The following is a 19931-nucleotide window of genomic DNA, read 5'->3' on the forward strand; positions in this document are numbered from 1 at the left end:
AAGACTAAAGTCAATGAGATAAAACAGCAGAGATCATTTACAGCTCTGTGAACGAGTGCAATGTGTTACTGGAGATACAGAAGGCTAGGCAATGGGCATTATATGCCAGCCCACATAGTGCCCACACAGTAATAAAGGATGATTAGAGGAATGTTAGAGCCTGGCAATTCTCACCATGCAGAGCAGCAGCAGAAAGGGGGCACCTGGCATGTGTCTTCTGCAGAGCATTCTTCTTCCCTGTCTTCTTCTTCTTCTTGTACTGCGGGGTGGGGCTGCCAGGTGGAAGCACAGGAAAACTTGTGTACATGGGCAGGTGCTGCACTGATCCTCCCCTCCGGACGTGCCCCCTCCCTCTCAGGTAATCTCTTTAGATCCACGTCTGTGTTAGTGATTTATTTTTAGAGCACTGTTATACGGTAGGAAGGAGATTTGGACACAGACATATTAGGCTGCACTCACATCACGATTTTGCAATACGGTTTTGTATCAGTCCTCACCCCCCCCCCCCAAAAAAAAAAACAGGAAACAAAAAACTGATAAAACTGTTTACAAAATTGGGTATTATAAAAACCGTTGACTACAGTTTTGAGCACGAAAAAATAAAGAGAACGTACCTGTACAAAAACTTACATAACCGGATACATCTAGTTCTGCATGTTTTTGTATGGGTGGTCAATGAATACAGTTTGCTATACAGTTGCATACCGTATAGCAAAAACGTGATTACTTCACAATAATGAACACAAAGGGGGAGATCTATCACTGTGTGTTTATCGAAACACGTTTTAAAAATTAACTTACCAGGCTCAAGTTACATGTGCGCATGCCTAATTTATCAAAAGTCGCATGCAGTGTATTAAATTTGGCGCACGTGCACATGAGTGGGATTTTTGCTTCTGAAAAGTTGTAAGCAAGTTTTGTATGGGTACGCTCACACTATGTTTCTGACCCCCCCCCCCCCCCGTTAATATACATATGCTGTTACCAGAAACAGCCGACCCCATTCACTTTTATAGCCGAACAGAGTTACCTAGCAATGCCTTATGGGATGTATGTGCTCTTTCAAAAGCACAACAGTAATCGTTATGAGTCCATTTAAAGGAAATTTGTCATCAGAATCACCCGCACTAAACCTGCTACACGGGCTTGTAGTGCGGGTGATCCTGAATAAAACGTTTCTTACCTCATTAAAAACTGTGCAGCGGTTCACCAGATATCTTCATTTTTAGTTATATGGTATTCCCAGGCTTGGGACTCAGTGGGAGGTCCGCAGCATCAGCACGGACTCACTTATGTCATTTTCGCCGGGCGGAGCGGCTGCCCGGCTCATGAATATTCATGGCTGCCTCATCGCAGTCTTCCTCCTGGTGTAGGTCACGTGGGTAGCGCCGCAGATGCGCCACGCGCCGTACACCCGGAAGCGCCATTCTCCTGCATATCTATCTATGCAGGAGAATGCCGCTTCCGGGTGTACGGCGCATGGTGCATGCGCAGCGCTACCCACGTGACCTACACCAGGAGGAAGACTGCGATGAGGCAGCCATGAATATTCATGAGCCGGGCAGCCGCTCCACGTGGTGAAAATGACGTAAGCGAGTCCGTGCTGGTGCTGCGGACCTCCCACTTAGTCCCAAGCCTGGGAATACCATATAACTAAAAATGAAGATATCTGGCGAACCGCTGCACAGTTTTTAATGAGGTAAGAAGCGTTTTAATCAGGATCACCCGCACTACAAGCCTGTGTAACAGGATTAGTGCGGGTGATTCTGATGACAGATTTTCTTTAAAATAGTGAATACGTCCTGTACGGAATCATTTGCTGCTTCTGTTAACAGGACACTATAGATCAGCGGACAGGAACAGAGGACTCAGTGGTCGTGAACAGAAAACACTATAGATCCGTGGTCGGGAACAGAGGATACTATAGATCAGTAGTCATGTACAGAACTCCAAAGATCTGAAATCAAGAACTAATAAACATAAAGTTCAAAACACCAGACAGGAAAACAGATAAGTCACCAGACTTTAGGAACCGACAGGAATATAGCATAATCCCCCAGAACATCCAGAGACACAAAGTCCCCATGGTCCTGAAACAGGGATCTATCGCTAATCAGGAATATTCGCATTCCCTATGCAAACCTCCAGTAGACACAAAGTGCCCATGGACAGGCAATAGGAATGCCAGATACATTTATAGAACACTGTTCACACTGAACACAAGACAGGAATAATCGCAATCCCTTCAGAACACCTCCAGTAGACTTGCAGCGGTAACAGGGATGCCAGATAGGACACTGTTCACACTGGACACACAAACTGGACACTCCACTCCATTAAAGGAGAAGCCATAATAATAAATCCAAATAGACTACTGGCTAGCGGCACCCTCCATCGTGTGGTCAGGATGCTGGCCCAGTAGGAAAACAGAAATATAAAACACAGAACTTCACATAAACAGATACAAGAAAAAACACAGTGTGAACAGGCACATAGCAGAAAGGATAAACAAATCCTAAAACCGACTAAACAAACACAGCTTAAAATCCACTAAGAGCATTCCACCTAACATGGCTAAAACCAAAAAATAGAAAGTGCATGCTAAAACAAAGATAGTAGATAAAACCTCAAATAAGAAGTGTTTCACCCAAAGCCTCCATTAGCAGCATGACAGTAGCAAGATGTAATGAAGTCAAAATGAAGTCAGGACAGACAACATAGCTGTGTGTGAACACAGACCAGGACAGACATGACAGGTTATTTATGAATAATGGTCTTGGCAAGATCATTTTTGTTGTTTGTCTAGATGCGGGTTTTTTTGGCGGTGTTCCGCCAAATTTATGAAATTGTCACAGTGGCCATGAAAAATTGCACGCAGATCCACATATCCACTCCCAGATCGTTTTCTACCGCCACTTTCAGATCATGTCTACCCTGCTTCTGAGGAGCTTGTCTGTCTGTGTGTTTGGCTTTATTTGTTTTAGTTAAAATTTTAAGGCAAATTAATGTCTAAAAAAAAGGTCTGCAAAGAGAGTCTCCCTCACAACATAGTAGTGTTTTACCTTGCCACAGGCCAGGAAAAAAAAATATTTTGTGATCGAGAGACGGAGGTTTTAGTTGAACAGATATGTATATATATATATATATATATATATATATATATATATATATATATATATATATATATATATATATACATATATTTTTACTTTCAGCTTTTTTAAATTTTGTTATCATCACTTGGGCTCATGAACTTTTACTTAGGCACATGAAATTGTGAAATGTTGGCCATCTTTGTTGGCAAGATATGCACAAAAATCAAAAACACGCAATTCATAAATTTGTGACCACTGCATCCATCACTTCAAAAAATGGTCTAGCAACACAAAAAGTTCAAATTGACTGATTTTACAACTTAAGGAAAAAAACACAAGAAAACCCACAAATAGCACACAAAAAACTGCAATGTGCAAAATGTAGACAAAAAAAGCACAAGAACACAATGATAAATAACCCCTTATATATCTGAGATAATGCTTGCTAATTGTTTTATTTATTATGTCTTATATGCTAGACACACTAAACATATGTTAAAGGGAATGTGTCATCTGACTATGACCTTTTGTTTAACCCCAGCCCATTTTCACCTTAAGGACCTGAGCATTATTTGCACATCTGGTCACTTTAAGCATTAATAACTCTGGGATGCTTTTACTTCTCATTCTGATTCTGAGATAGTTGTTTCATGACATATTCTACTTTATATTAGTGGTAAATATTCGTTGATACTTGCATCATTTCTTGGTGAAAAATTCCAAAATTTGATGAAAACTTTGAAAATTTAGCATTTTTTAAACTTAATAGTTTAAAAATTAAAGCATAACAGATCTACGCCATGAAAATTGACTATTAGAAACACCAGAAATAAGCGCACCCAACCATGCATAGGTACTGAAACAATACTTTATTAAGCAAATATACTCCAAATGACATACATTTAAAAACATATAAAAATATTCCAAAGTGATAAGATAATAGCAAAGGTAATGTAGGAACTAACTGACAAGGGGATAATATGCACTTAGCATACAGCCTAATAGGAGGTATAAATATACTCAATATACATCAAAATGGTTATGGGGACCATAGTGGTTATAGTGCATCAAAGGTAAGTAACGTGGCACAGTGCATGGAACATATAGACCTCACAGATCCAAAAGAAGGCTCAAAGTGTAAAGAAATATGCATCAACAGATCACAACATCATTATCACAATGGAGAGGAATAGACGTGCGAGCCTCCACCACCCAACGTTTTGCTCAAGGCGTTTCGCTCAACGTTTCGCATCATTTTTTTACTTTGAAACTTTCTGCTTATAAGGAAAATGGACATCCCAAATAAATTATTTATTTATTCACATATACAATATGTCTACTTTATGTTTGCATCATAAAGTTGACATGTTTTTACTTTTGGAAGACATCAGAGGGCTTCAAAGTTCAGCAGCAATTATCCAATTTTTCACAAAATTTTCAAAATTGGAATTTTTCAGGGACAGTTCAGTTTTGAAGTGGATTTGAAGGGCCTTCATATTAGAAATACCCAATAAATTACCCCATTATAAAAATTGCACCCCTCATAGTATTCAAAGTGACATTAAATAAGTGTGTTAACCCTTTAGGTGTTTCATAGGAATAGTAGCAAAGTGTTCTGGCATGTTCTTGTAGACCCAGTTTTTGAAATTTTACAAGGGGTATAAGGAGAGAAATCCCCCTAAAATTTGTAACCCAATTTCTCTTGAGTAAGGACATAGCTCATTTATGGATGTCAAGTGCTCTGCGTGTGCACTACAAGGCTCAGAAGGGACAATGGGATTTTGGAGAGTGAGTTTTTCTGAAATGGTTTTTGGGGGGCATGTCACATTTAGGAAGCCACTATGGTGCCAGAACAGCAAAAAAATAAAATAAAATTGCGTGGCATACTATTTTGGAAACTACACCCTCAAGGAACATAACAAGGGGTACAGTGAGCCTTTACACACCACAGGTGTTTGTCGACTTTTTGTTAAAGTTGGATGTGTAAATGAAATTTTTTTTTCACAAAAATGTTGTCTTTTCCCCAAATTTTTAATTTTTACAATGGTAATAGGAGAAAATGCCCCCCAAAATTTGTAACCCTATCTCTTCTGAGTATGAAAATACCCCATGTGTGGACGCCATGTGCACTGCGGGCATACTACAATGCTCAGAAGAGAAGGAGTCACATTTGGCTTTTAGAAAGCAAATTTTGCTGAAATGGTTTTTGGGGGACATGCCACATTTAGGAAGCCCCTATGGTGCCAGAACAGCAAAAAAAAGCCCCACATGGCACACTATTTGGAAAACAATACCCCTCAAAGAATGTAACAAGGGGTACAGTGAGCCTTAACACCCAACAGATGTTTGACAAATTTCCGCTAAAATTGGAAGTGAAAATGAAAAATTAGATTTTTTTGACTAAAATGCTGGTGTTACCCCAAATTTTTCATTTTTACAACGGGTAATAGGAGAAAATGCCTCCCAAAATTTCTTCTGAGTATGTAAATACCCCATACGTGGATGTAAAGTGCTCTGCGGGTGAACTACAATGCTCAGAAGAGAAGGAGCACCATTGGGCTTTTGGAGAGAGAATTTGTTTGGAATGGAAATCGGGGGCCATGTGCGTTTACAAAGCCCCCCATGGTGCCAGAACAGTGGACCCCCCCCCACATGTGACCCCATTTTGGAAACTACACCCCTCACGGAATGTAATAAGGGGTGCTGTGAGCATTTACATCCCACTGGCGTTTGACAGATCTTTGGAACAATGGGCTGTGCAAATGAAAAATGTATGCCCGCAGAGCATTTTACGTCCACATAAGGGGTATTTCCGTACTCATGAGAAATTGCGTTGAAAATTTTGGGGGTCATTTTTTCCTTTTACCTTTTGTGAAAATGAAAAGTATGGGGAAACACCAGCATGTTAGTGTAACAAATTCAAGTTTATTTACAATAACATGCTGGAGTAGACCCCAACTTTTCCATTTCATAAAGGGTGAAAGGAGAAAAAGCCTCCAAAATTTGTTAGGCAATTTCTCCCGAGTACGGAGATACCCCATATGTGGCCCTAAACTGTTGCCTTGAAATACGACAGGGCTCCGAAGTGAGAGAGCACCATGCGCATTTGAGGCCTAAATTAGGGATTTGCAAAAGGACGGACCAGGATGCAAGAATTAGACTTGCCTCCGATACCAAAATTAGCCTACGGCAGTGTTTCAGAAGCAGGGTGCCTCCAGCTGTTGCAAAACTCCCAGCATGCCTAGACATGCCTGCAACAGCTGGAGGCTCCGCTTTGGAAACAGCGCCGTACCAGACGTTTTTCATTCAAACTTGCAGTGAGAAACTCACTGTAAACCCCCGCCCATGTGAATGTACCCTGTACATTCACATGGGGGGGAGGGGGGGCAGGGCCTGACCGACCGACACACACTAACAGACACACACTACAGACAGATACACTTACAGACAGACTCACATGGCCGTCTGTGGTTTCTTCTTTCCTGTGGCCACCGGGACTGACATGTCATTTCTTTACTGTGACGTCCCCTGTCAGCCCTGGCTGCAGGCTCACTAATTTAAAGGCCGAGATGCTGCTTTAGAACAGTGAGCTGCAGCCAGAGCTGATGCAAGGATTTTTGCAACCCTAGGTGAAAACTCATTTTGCCCCAACCCTTGGGGGTCTGGATTTTGGTCTAAAAAATATTGCCATACCGTGACTAAATAACACCAAAATACCAGAACAGAACAATACCGCCATACCGTGATTGAATAGCACTACCATCCTAGAACAAAACAATACCCCATACCATGACTAAATAACACTGCCATACCAGAATAATACCACCATACCGTAACCAAATAAAAATGGCATACCAGAACAGAAACATACTGTGACTAATTAACACTGCCATACCAAAACAGAACAATATCGCCATACCGTGACTAAATAACAATGCCATACCAAAACACAACAATACTCCTATACCTTGACTAACACTGCAATAACACATACAGTGACTGAAGATGCAGGAGATATTTCTCACAACGTGTACGGTATGTAAATATATATATATATATATATATATATATATATATATATATATATATATCTCTACAGGGTGGGGCATTTATATGGATACACCTTAATAAAATGGGAATGGTTGGTGATATTAACTTCCTGTTTGTGGCACAATAGTATATGTGAGGGGGGGGGACTTTTCAAGATGGGTGGTGACCATGGCGGCCATTTTGAAGTCGGACATTTTGAATCCAACTTTTGTTTTTTCAATAGGAAGAGGGTCATGTGACACATCAAACTTATTGGGAATTTCACAAGAAAAACAATGATGTGCTTGGTTTTAACGTAACTTTATTCTTTCATGAGTTATTTAAAAATTTCTGACCACTTATGAAATGTGTTCAATGTGCTGCCCATTGTGTTGGATTGTCAATGGAACCCTCTTCTCCCACTCTTCACACACTGATAGCAACACCACAGGAGAAATGCTAGCACAGGCTTCCAGTATCCGTAGTTTCAGGTGCTGCACATCTCGTATCTTCACAGCAAAGACAATTGCCTTCAGATGACCCCAAAGATAAAAGTCTAAGGGGGTCTGATCGGGAGACCTTGGGGGCCAATCAATTGGCCCACGACGACCAATCCACTTTCCAGGAAACTGTTCATCTAGGAATGCTCGGACCTGACACCCATAATGTGGTGGTGCACCATCTTGTTGGAAAAACTCAGGGAACGTGCCAGCTTCAGTGCATAAAGAGGGAAACACATCATCATGTAGCAATTTTGCATACCCATTGGCCTACATGATGATGTGTTTCCCTATTTATGCACTGAAGCTGGCACGTCCCCTGAGTTTTTCCAGCAAGATGGTGCACCATCACATTATGGGTGTCAGGTCTCAGCATTCCTAGATGAACAGTTTCCTGGAAAGTGGATTGGTCGTCGTGGGCCAGTTGAATGGCCCCCAAGGTCTCCCGATCTGACCCCCTTAAACTTTTATCTTTGGGGTCCTCTGAAGGCAATTGTCTATGCTGTGAAGAGTGGGAGAAGAGAGTTGCATTGACAATCCAACACAATGGGCAGCACATTGAACACATTTTATAAGGGGTCAGAAACTTGTAAATAACTCATGAAAGAATAAAGTTATGTTAAAACCAAGCACATCATTGGTTTCCTTGTGAAATTCCCAATAAGTTTGATGTGTCCCATGACCCTCTTCCTATTGAAAAAACAAAAGTTGGATTCAATATGGTTGACTTTAAAATGGCCGCCATGGTTACCACACATGTTGAAAAGTTTCCCCCCTCACATGTACTAATGTGCCAGGAAGTTAATATTTATATGGCCCACCCTGTGTGTATATATATATATATATATATATATATATATATATACACACAGTGAATAGTGGAAGTATTCGGCCCCATTGAACTTTTTGACCTTTTGCCACATTTCAGGCTTCAAACATAAAGATATAAAACTGTAATTTTTTGTGAAGAAGAATTAACGACAAGTGGGACACAATCGTGAAGTGGAACGAAATGTATTGGATATTTCAAACTTTTTTAACAAATAAAAAACTGAAAAATTGTGCGTGCAAAATTATTCAGCCTCCTTAACCTGTTAAGGACCAAGGACGTACCAGTACGTCCTGAGTCCTTTCCCTTTCTATAATGCGGGGCCACGACATGGCCCCGCGTCATAGCGGGTCGGGCCCAGCCTCTAACAACGGCCGGGACCTGTGGCTAATAGCGCACGGCAATGATTGCGGTGCCACGAGCTATTAACCCTTTAGACGCAGCGTTCAAAGTTGAACGCCGCGTCTAAAGTGAAAGTAAAACATTGCTCAGGGAGCTGTTCAGGATCGCCGCGGCAAAATCGTGGCATCCCGAACAGCTGTAGGACACGAGGAGGGTCTCCTTCCTTGCCTCCTGTTGTCCGATCGCCGAATGACTGCTCAGTGCTTAAGATCCAGGCATGAGCAGGCAAGCGGCAGAATCATTGATCAGTTGTTTCCTATGAGAAGCCAGTGATCAATGTAAAAGATCAGTGTGTGCAGTGTTATAGCTCCTATGGGAGCTATAACACTGCCAAAAAAAGTGAAAAAAACCCTGTGTAAATAAAAATAAACATATGTGGTATTGCCACTTGCAGAAATGTCTGAATTATAAAAATATATTGTTAATTAAACCGCACGGTCAATGGCGTACGCGCCAACAAAAATTTATATCATGAAAAAATGAATAAAAAGCGATCAACAAGTCCGATCAATACAAAAAGGGTACCGCTAAAAACTTCAGATCACGGCGCAAAAAAATTAGTCCTTATTCTGCCCCATACGCGGTAAAATAAAAAAGTTATAGGGGTCAGAAAATTAAAATTTTTAACGTATATATTTTCCTGCATGTAGTTATGATTTTTTTCAGAAATACGACAAAATCAAATCTATATAAGTAGGGTATCATTTTAATCGTATGGACCTACAGAATAAAGAGAATGTGTCATTTTTACCGAAAAAATGTACAGGGTAGAAACAGAAGCCCCCAAAAGTTACAAAATGGCGGGGTTTCTTTTTCACTTTTGTCTCACAATGGTTTTTTTTTCCGTTTCGCCGTAGATTTTTGGGTAAAATGACTGATGTCATTACAAAGTAAAATTGGTGGCGCAAAAAATAAGCCATCATATGGATTTTTAGGTGCAAAATTGAAAGGGTTATGATTTTTTAAAGGTAAGGAGGAAAAACGAAAGTGCAAAAACGGAAAACCCCCTGGTCCTTAAGGGATTAAGTTAATACTTTGTAGCGCCACCTTTTGCTGCGATTACGGCTGTAAGTCGCTTGGGATATGTCTCTATCAGTTTTGCACATCGAAAGACTGAAATTTTTGCCCATTCCTCCTTGCAAAACAGCTGGAGCTCAGTGAGGTTGGATGGAGAGCGTTTGTGAACAGCAGTTTTCAGTTCTTTCAACAGATTCTCGATTGGATTCAGGTCTGGACTATGACTTGGCCATTCTAACACCAGGATGTTTATTTGTGAACCATTCCATTGTAGATTTTGCTTTATGTTTTGGATCATTGTCTTGTTGGAAGACAAATCTCCGTCAAATCTCAGGTCTTTTGCAGACTCCATCAGGTTTTCTTCCAGAATGGTCCTGTATTTGGCTCCATCCATCTTCCCATCAATTTTAACCATCTTCCCTGTCCCTGCTGAAGAAAAGCAGGCCCAAACCATGATGCTGCCACCACCATGTTTGACAGTGGGGATGGTGTGTTCAGGGTGATGAGCTGTGTTGCTTTTACGCCAAACATAACGTTTTGCATTGTTGCCAAAAAGTTTGATTTTGGTTTCATCTGACCCGAGCACCTTCTTCCACATGTTTGGTGTCTCCCAGGTGGCTTGTGGCAAACTTTAAACGACACTTTTTATGGATATCTTTAAGAAATGGCTTTCTTCTTACCACTCTTCCATAAAGGCCAGATTTGTGCAGTATACGACTGATTGTTGTCCTATGGACAGAGTCTCCCACCTCAGCTGTAGATCTCTGCAGTTCATCCAGAGTGATCATGGGCCTCTTGGCTGCATCTCTGATCAGTCTTCTCCTTGTATGAGCTAAAAGTTTAGAGGGACGGCCAGGTCTTCGTAGATTTGCAGTGGTCTGATACTCCTTCCATTTCAATATTATAGCTTGCTCCTACAGTGCTCCTTGGGATGTTAAAAGCTTGGGAAATCTTTTTGTATCCAAATCTGGCTTTAAACTTCTCCACAACAGTATCTCGGACCTGTCTGGTGTGTTCCTTGTTCTTCATGATGCTCTCTGCGCTTTAAACAGACCTCTGAGACTATCACAGTGCAGGTGCATTTATACGGAGATTTGATTACACACAGGTGGATTCTATTCATCATCATTAGTCATTTAGGTCAACATTGGAACATTCAGAGATCCTCACTGAACTTCTGGAGTTTGCTGCACTGAAAGTAAAGGGGCTGAATAATTTTGCACGCCCAATTTTTAAGTTTTTTATTTGTTAACAAAGTTTCAAATATCCCAAAAATGTTGTTCCGCTTCATGATTGTGTCCCACTTGTTGATTCTTCACAAAAAATTACAGTTTTATATCTTTATGTTTGAAGCCTGAAATATGGCAAAAGGTCGAAAAGTTCAAGGGGGACGAATACTTTCACTATGAACTGTATATACCATGCACATATCAGCGTTTCAGCGTTTCCCAACCAGGGTGCCTCCTTCTGTTGCAAAACTACAACTCCCAGCATGCCCAATTGCAGTTTTGCAACTGCTGGAGGTACCCTAGGAAACACTGGTATGTGTATATATATATATATATATATATATATATATATATTTACAAATATATTCCTCCCCCCAACCCCTCACATACAGGGCCGTTGACTTACAGGGAGCTGTCTTGCCTGGAGGAAGCCTTGCGTGCGGAAACACAATGGTGGGACGGAACTGTAGGGAGGTGGCGGGACAGTGTTTACTGTGCACCACTAAAATGGTGCAAGGAGGGGGTTTGGGGATTGTACACGGTATTAAGACTGTAGTGCGGGGGTGGGTGTGTGTGGGGGGGGGGAATGCCTGCACGCCGCTTACACTGTGGGACTGTGCGGGGGGATATTTGCTTACACTGTGGGACTGGGCAGGGACCACTGTGGTCACTGCTGGAGATAATGGAGCGCTCCGCGTCCCATGCTGCTGGAGATAATGGAGCGCTCCGTGTCTATGACAGAGTGAGTGGTGGGCGGGCCTGTGACCGCACTCCGGGAGTGGTGGGAGATGGGTCATTCCTAGTGTGGTGGTCCCCAAAGTCAGAGTAACTACGCTCAGGTAGGGTCCCCCAGGTGGGACAGCCCCTTGTCGTCTCTTCTCTACTCTAATTCTATAATGTTGATATATGTACATATTTCATAATAACATATATTTAATATAATGTATAGTACTTACCTTGTTTAGCGTCGCAGGACCTTCGGTCATGTGACCATGTTAATATCCTCTATGGTATGTTGGAGGACCTTTGGAGGTCCTTGGGTCACGTGTTACCCATGATCCTTTGAAATTGTGATTGACACAAGTATTGGACCAATTAGCACTAGTCCAGCCCCTGCCCATATAAGGGAGCTGTAGCCAATTATCGCTCACTTGGGTTGCTGCGCTAGTGGAATGCTGGACTAGCAGGATGGATCTGCGCAACTTGCAAAGACAAACTAGGCCTGAAAACCTACCGGCCTCAGCGGAACTTAAACCGTGAGTTCTAAACTACCCCCGCTAAAGCTAGCGTGACTACTGGACCGCAACTAAATCCCCTAAATCCAGTGGAACAGCGCCTAAAGACTCTAAACTGCTAAAGTCCCAACCTTTGTTAATCTCCAAAGAAAGCTTGCATGTGAGGCAACTGTTCCGGTTATGAAGCTTGCTTAAAATCTTCAGTAAAAGTTACAACTGTTTCATCAAACTCTCCGGTTGTGGACATTCCCTTATTATCTACCTCCCTATCGCTCTTGGGAAGGGTGGCGGTAGGACAAGCATTACACCCTTGCGTCAAGAATAGCAAGGGTTAACAAGCACCCTTTAGTCACCGCACAGCTACACTCCCCATACCCTACTCCCCCAGGCTATCACATAGCTTTTTGGCGTCCCACGAACAGGATACGGGTGTGTGCCTACAGCTGTTGCCAGTAAGTAAAGTGTACTCCCCCTTATGTAAAAGACTGTATTAATGTGTTTTACGAGGCACCATCCAAGAGTACGGAATTGTGTGAATGGTGCCGCATGCAGAGAGCACATGCGAATAGTAAGGGGGGAGGCAAAAATGTATTTGCTGCGACAATGTGAAAAGTGAGAAGTGAATGTATTCTACGATTCTCTGGTCCGGTCAGCGATGCAACCCGCTGCCGGAAAAGCGCGCAAAGAAAGACCGCACTGCGCCATGACCCGCCCCTGGGCGTGGCTACCAAGTAAATGTGTCGCAGCCGAAAGGGAACTTAAATTCACTGCTGTTGTTTCGGGAGGGACCGGAAGTCGGGGCTGCACCGATGATGTCCTTCCAGCCGGCCGCCATTTTGGAGAAACCCAATATAAAAGGAGCCCTGCACAGCTACCTCTTCAGTCTGCACAAAGGAGAGCCGGAAGGTACAGAAATGGCGGAGAGCAGCGTTCCATGTGGCGTGCGCACCAAAATGGCACCGGAACAAAAGAAAGTTGCGGTGGTCGCAGCCCAACTGTTCCACGATCTTGCCGATCATCTGCAGTGGTTATCACTGGATGAAGAGGGGGCCTGCAATCTTCCCCCTATGATGACGACGACTAGAGTTGAGCGAACTTTTCAAAAATTCGATTTGTCCGATTCGCCAAATTTTCCGGAAAAGTTTGTTTCGATCCAAATTTTTTCACGGCAAATCTATATTAAAAAAGGCTATTTCTAGCCTACATACAGCCTCTTTGCTGTGTTCTAAAACGCATATGGAGTGTGCTGGGTTAGTGAAATAATACTGTTATTCAGAATAACATGCAGATTACCGGCCTCGCTCTTAGAATCACTGCCGCACAGCAGCACAATGACAGAGCCTGGTGGTGGCATCAGTGTCAGGAGACCATATAGTGACTGAATGACACAGCGTGGAGGTGTTGGCAGCATGAGGAGACCATTTAGTGGCTGAATGGCACAGCGTTGAGGTGTTGGCAGCATGAGGACACCATATAGTGGCTGAATGACACAGCTTGGATGAGGCTGAAGCATGAGGACACCATACAGTGACTGAATGACACAGCTTGAATGAGGCTGAAGCATGAGGACACCATATAGTGGTTCAATGACACAGAATGGAGGTGTTGGCAGCATGAGGACACCATATAGTGGCTGAATGGCACAGTGTGGAGGTGTTGGCAGCATGAGGACACCATATAGTGGCTGAATTACACAGCTTGGATGAGGCTGAAGCATGAGGACACCATATAGTGGCAGAATGACACAGCATGGAGGTGTTGTCAGCATGAGGACACCATATAGTGGCTGAATGACACAGCTTGGATGAGGCTGAAGCATGAGGACACCATATAGTGGCTGAATGGCACAGTGTGGAGGTGTTGGCAGCATGAGGACACCATATAGTGGCAGAGTGACACAGCACGGAGGTGTTGTAAGCATGAGGACACCATATAGTGGCTGAATGGCACAGTGTGGAGGTGTTGGCAGCATGAGGAGACCATATAGTGGCTTAATGACACAGCATGGACATGTTGGAAGCATGAGGACACCATATAGTGGCTGAATGACACAGCATGGACATGTTGGCAGCATGAGGACACCATATAGTGGCTGAATGACACAGCATGGAGGTGTTGGCAGCATGAGGACACCATATAGTGGCAGAATGACACAGCATGGAGGTGTTGTCAGCATGAGGAGACCATATAGTGGCTTAATGACACAGCATGGACATGTTGGCAGCATGAGGACACCATATAGTGGCTGAATGACACAGCATGGACATGTCAGCATGAGGACACCATATAGTGGCTGAATGACACAGCTTGGATGAGGCTGAAGCATGAGGACACCATATAGTGGCTGAATGACACAGCATGAAGGTGTTGGCAGCATGAGGAGACCATATAGTGGATGAATGGCACAGCCCGGAGTTGCCAGCAGCATGAGTAGGCACTAGGCCTTCACAATCCCTAAGATTAAAAGATGAAGCGAAAGAAATTTAAACCGAAGATTTTGGATAGCGGGTGCTACCTATGAGAAAATTTGAAATTACCAGACCCAGGCCCCACAGCGGCATCAGTAACCCATATATTGCCTGAATGACACAGCCTGGAGTTGGCTGATGCACGAGTACACACCAGGGCTTCACAATCCCTCCCAAAAAACACGACAATTTTAGAAATGTTTTTAAAAGATTTTGGATAGCGGGTGCTACCTATGAGAAAATTTAAAATTACCAGACCCATGCCTCACAGCGGCATCAGTAACCCATATGTTGCCTGAATGACACAGCCTGGAGTTGGCTGATGCACAAGTTCACACCAGGGCTTCACAATCCCCCCAAAAATACACCACCATTTTAGAAATTTTTGAAAAAGATTTTGAATAGCGGGTGCTACCCATGAGAAAATTTGAAATTAACAGACCCAGGCCCAGCAGCGCCATAATTTTTTTATTTGAAATTTAAAACAACCTTTGCGTGTCCCGGACCCCAGCGTGTGGGTACGAAGGACCAAATCCAACAAGCCCCCACAGGGCTCATGTGGCCGTGAGATTTAGGCGAAATGCCTCCATCGCCCTGACCGGTCATTGTTTCCAAGACTTCTCGCCAAGGCAAACCATGTGAAGAACAGCGTGACACCGCCGTTACCTGCACACTTGGAAGGGCCACTGAGACTTGTCCGGGCAGTGGAGGCTTAAGACACAGAGGAGGATGTGGAGGCGGAGTAGCACACTGTCGCAGGACCAACGGGCTGACAGAGTGTAGCAGGAAGCAGCATTGAGTACACACCAGGGCTTCACAATCCCTCAAAAAAAACACAACAATTGTAGAAATTTATGAAGAAGACTTATGGATAGCGGGTGCTACCTATGAGAAAATTTGAAATTCCCAGACCCAGGCCCAGCAGCGCAATCAGTAAACCATATATTGCCTGAATGACACAGGCTGGAGTTGGCTGATGCATGAGTACGCACCAAAGCTTCACAATCCCTAATAAAAAAGACAAACAGTTTTGATGAAAAATTTTAACGAAAATTTAGGACAGCGAGTGCTCTCTATATATTACCAGAATGACGCAGCCTGGAGTTGGCTGCAGCATGAGGAGACCATTGAAATGTGTGATTTTTTTTTTTTAAATTTAAATCAAAATTTGTGTCCCGGACCCAGCCGTGTGGGTACAAAGGACCTAATCTCACAAGCACCCACAGGGCTAATGTGGCCGTAAGATGTAGGCGCAACGTCTCCATAGCCCTGACCGGCCATTTTTGGTTTCTGTACCTTTGTTTAAGAACAAGCGCATATCCAAGAGTCCAGAAGACTCTATAATGCAGGATGGTGGACCACCAAAAGACATTCTTCTATAAAATAATTTTTTATGAAATAAGGAAGCAGAGTTCATCCCTCTGCGTATTTTTTTTGAAAATTTTACTTAAAAAATCACACGCAACAATCGGTCAATGGTGTAATGGTTATTATTGTGGAAAATTCAAGTTTATTACTATGATAATTATCAGAAAATTTGAAAAAAACACTACCCAAGAGTGTTTAATAACCCGATACATTGCACCATAAATGTTGAAATTATAATTAAGCATGTATGTATGTATTTCAAAAATCCTAAAATTAAAGGCCCAAGCCCAGAAGCATCAGGGAGTCAAGTACTTCCTGAAAGACACAGGAGCAGTCAGGAGTAGGCATCAGAAGTACCCAAGAGGCTTTAATAACCCCTTACATTGCACGATCACTCGCGAGATCGAGCAATAACAGGTGTGTTATGCCCTCAGATGTCCGGGGCTGCACGCGCGCTACACTGAACGGACCAGTGTGTGTCTATCTTTCACCGACAGGTGCGGGTAATCCCCTTCGTGATAGGGATCAGGGATTGCAATTATTTGCCAGGAAAGAAGAATCACAACTAAGCGCCGGTCATAAGCTCGGGTTCATTAAGTCCCTGCCCTTTGTACACACCGCATGTCTCTACTACCGATTGGATGGTTTAGTGAGGTCCTCGGATCGGCCCTGGCGGGGTAGGAAAAAGGCCCTAGCAGAGAATTTAAAGATAATTGTTGAAATTAGCATTAAGCATGTATTAGCTACTGCTAAACTTCCAAAAATTTAAGGCCCAAGGCCTGAGGCATCAGGGAGGCAATTATTTCCTGAAAGACACAGAATGAGTCAGGAGCAGTCATTCGCAGTACCCAAGAGGGTTTCATAACCAACCCCTTACATTTAAAAGTCAATGTTGAAATTTGCATTAAGCATGTATTTAGCTACTGCTAAACATCCAAAAATTGAAGGCCCAAGGCCTGAGGGCAGGGAGGCAAGTAGTTCCTGAAAGCCACAGAATGAGTCAGGAGTAGGCAATCGCAGTACCCAAGAGGGTTTCATAACCCCTTACATTTAAAGATCAATGTTGACATTTGCATTAAGCATATATTTAGCTACTGCTAAACATCCAAAAATTAAAGGCCCAAGGCCAGAAGCATCAGTGAGGCAAGTAGTTCCTGAAAGACACAGGATGAGCCAGGAGCAGGCAATCGCAGTACCAAAGAGGGTTCCATAACCCTAATTGATAACCCAAGAGGGTTTCATAACCAACCATAATTGGGAAATGTTGGTGTAGCAGCTTGGTCAATCTACTCTGAGGCATCTGGCATTGGTGGCTGGAAATCCTGGCTGATCCATCCCTGATTCATCTTGACAAACGTCAGTCTCTCCACCTTTTTGGTGGACAGACGAGTTTGCCTTGGGGTGACTATGGCCCCGGCCGCACTAAACACCCGCTCTGATGGCACACTACTGGCCGAGCAGGACAGCTTTTCCAGGGCAACTACTGCTAGTTGTGGCCATAAATCAAGTTTGGCTGCCCATAAGTCCAGCGGATGTTCAATGGTTGTTGGCATGGCCATGTCAAGGTATGCCACCACCTGCTGGGTCAAGTCCTGCTCCATGTCTACCTGCTGCTGATGAGTTGCTTCACTATGAGAGTCAAAAAAGCTACTCATCAGCGACTGTAGACTCAGGCTGCTGCTGATTGAGCTGGTACTGCTCCTCCCACCCCTCTCCTCCCCAGCAGCCATGGCAGTGGAAGGTGAGCGCAGAGGGCCCCCCAAGTCAGACCTGCGAGTGGATGGACCATGTGGCCGATAGGCATCAGCCAACTGACTACATAGAATGTCTCTGTAGTAGGTCAGTTTTTCCTCCCTCTCAGTGGGTGTAAAAAAGGCCCCCATTTTGGGACGGTAGCGAGGGTCTAATAAGGTGGAGATCCAGAAGTCATCCCGCTGACGAATTTTGACAATTCGGGGGTCACTACGCAAGCAACTGAGCATGCATCGTGCCATTTGCTCCAGTGACTAGGAGGGACTACCTGCCTCCATCTCCACTGCATACTGCCACGGTGTGTCTGGGTCCTCTGTCTCAACTTCCTCATAACCCTCCAGCTCCTCTGGCTGCTCCTGCTCCTCCTGTCCTGTCCGAAGACTAGAAACCCCGGCCATCTCATCCAACCTAAACTGTGCTCCGCTCTGCCCCTCCTCATCCTCCTACTCCAGTTCAGCCCCCACAGGGCTCATGTAGCCTTGAGATATAGGCGCAATGTCTCCATTGCCGTGACCAGCCATGGTTTCAATCATTTGTTGTAGGAAATGTAGGAGTGGAATTACGTCGTTCATGACGTAATCCAGGCGACTCACAAATAATGTGGCTTCCTCAAAGGGCCTCAGCAAACTGCAGGTGTCCCGTATGAGCTGCCACTGGTTAACATTGAAGTTACACAGGGGAGTACTCCTATCTGCTTGGATCATTAAGAAATCGGTGATGGCTTTTCTTTGTTCGTATAGTCTGTCCAACATATGGAGGGTGGAATTCCAACGTGTGGCAACGTCACAAATAAGACTATGTTGTGGGATACCGTTCTGACGCTGCAGCTCAAGGAAGGTGTGCTTGGCGGTGTACGAGTGGCTGAAGTGCATGCACAGTTTCCTTGCCATTTTCAGGATGTTTTGCAAATGGGGTGAAGACTTGAGGAAGTGCTTGACAACCAGATTCAACACGTGTGCCATGCAGGGCGCATGTTTCACACTTCCTTGTCGCAGCACAGACACGATGTTCTTCTCGTTGCCTGTCACCATGGTTCCCATTTCCAGATTTTGTGGAGTAAGCCATACTCGGATTTCTTTACGAATGAACTTTAGCAGTTCCTCCCCTGTGTGACTCCGTTCGCCAAGGCAAACCATGTGAAGAACAGCTTGACACCGCGTGCCCTACACACATGGTACGATGAATGGCCACCGAGATTTGGACGTGCAGTGGAGGCCGAGGACACGGTGGAGCATGAGGAGGTGGCGTCGCACACTGTAACAGGACCAACTGCCTGGGAGCAAGAGCGTGGAGGAGGAAGTGGTGTGACCTGTCCAAGTTGCTGTTGTGGCTGTGCAGGAACAACATTTACCCAGTGAGCCGTAAAAGACAAGTATTGTCCCTGCCCGTAGTTACAGCTCCACATGTCGGCGCTGCCGTGCACTTTTGAACACACCGACAGGCTCAAGGACTGGCCCACCTTCTCTTGTACAAACTTATGCAGGGCTGGTACTGCATTCTTCGCAAAGAAATGACGGCTTGGGACTCTCCACCTCGGCTCGGCACAAGCCATCAATTCTCTGAAAGGTGCAGAGTCCACCACTTGAAAAGGGAGGGACTGCAACACCAGCAACTTGGACAGGAGCACATTCAACTTCTGCGCTGTTGGATGAGTGGGCGCATACTGTTGTCTTTTGGACATGGTTTCGCCGATGGACTGTTGGCGGAATGGCTGACTAAAAGCGGGAGAAGCAGGAGCGACAGAAGGAGGGTTTGACACACAGCTCTCTTCGGCTGAGGTGGTGGAGCCTTGGCTGGATGAAGGGGGGAGCGGATGGCCACTGGGTGATGCAGCAGGCTGGACCACTACCTCGGAGCCACGGTTCTCCCAGGCCGCTTTATGGTGGCGAAGCATGTGTTGACGCAGGGCCGTGGTACCAACATTGGGACCCTGGCCACACTTCACCTTCTGCCGACAGATCTTGCACGTGGCTACGTGAACCTCCTCCGGATGCCTTATGAAAAACT

At 44.2% G+C, this 19931-nt stretch overlaps 1 protein-coding gene across 3 annotated transcripts in view; it reads right to left on the minus strand.

The window, feature by feature from the left end:
• SEL1L3 (SEL1L family member 3) overlaps positions 1-19931 on the minus strand; it is a 119708-nt gene that overhangs the window by 85448 nt on the left and 14329 nt on the right. For 2 of the 3 annotated variants that reach the window (XM_056555929.1, XM_056555919.1), the window contains exon 2: positions 175-406. In XM_056555929.1, coding sequence (XP_056411904.1) covers positions 175-228 — 54 coding nt within the window. In that variant the 5' untranslated portion in view covers positions 229-406. Of the gene's footprint in view, positions 1-174; positions 407-12057; positions 12159-19931 lie in introns of those variants that run through there. The other variant, XM_056555946.1, reaches the window with a different exon arrangement.

This window comes from Hyla sarda, chromosome 1, assembly GCF_029499605.1.
Source record: "Hyla sarda isolate aHylSar1 chromosome 1, aHylSar1.hap1, whole genome shotgun sequence".
Taxonomy (NCBI): Eukaryota; Metazoa; Chordata; class Amphibia; order Anura; family Hylidae; genus Hyla; species Hyla sarda.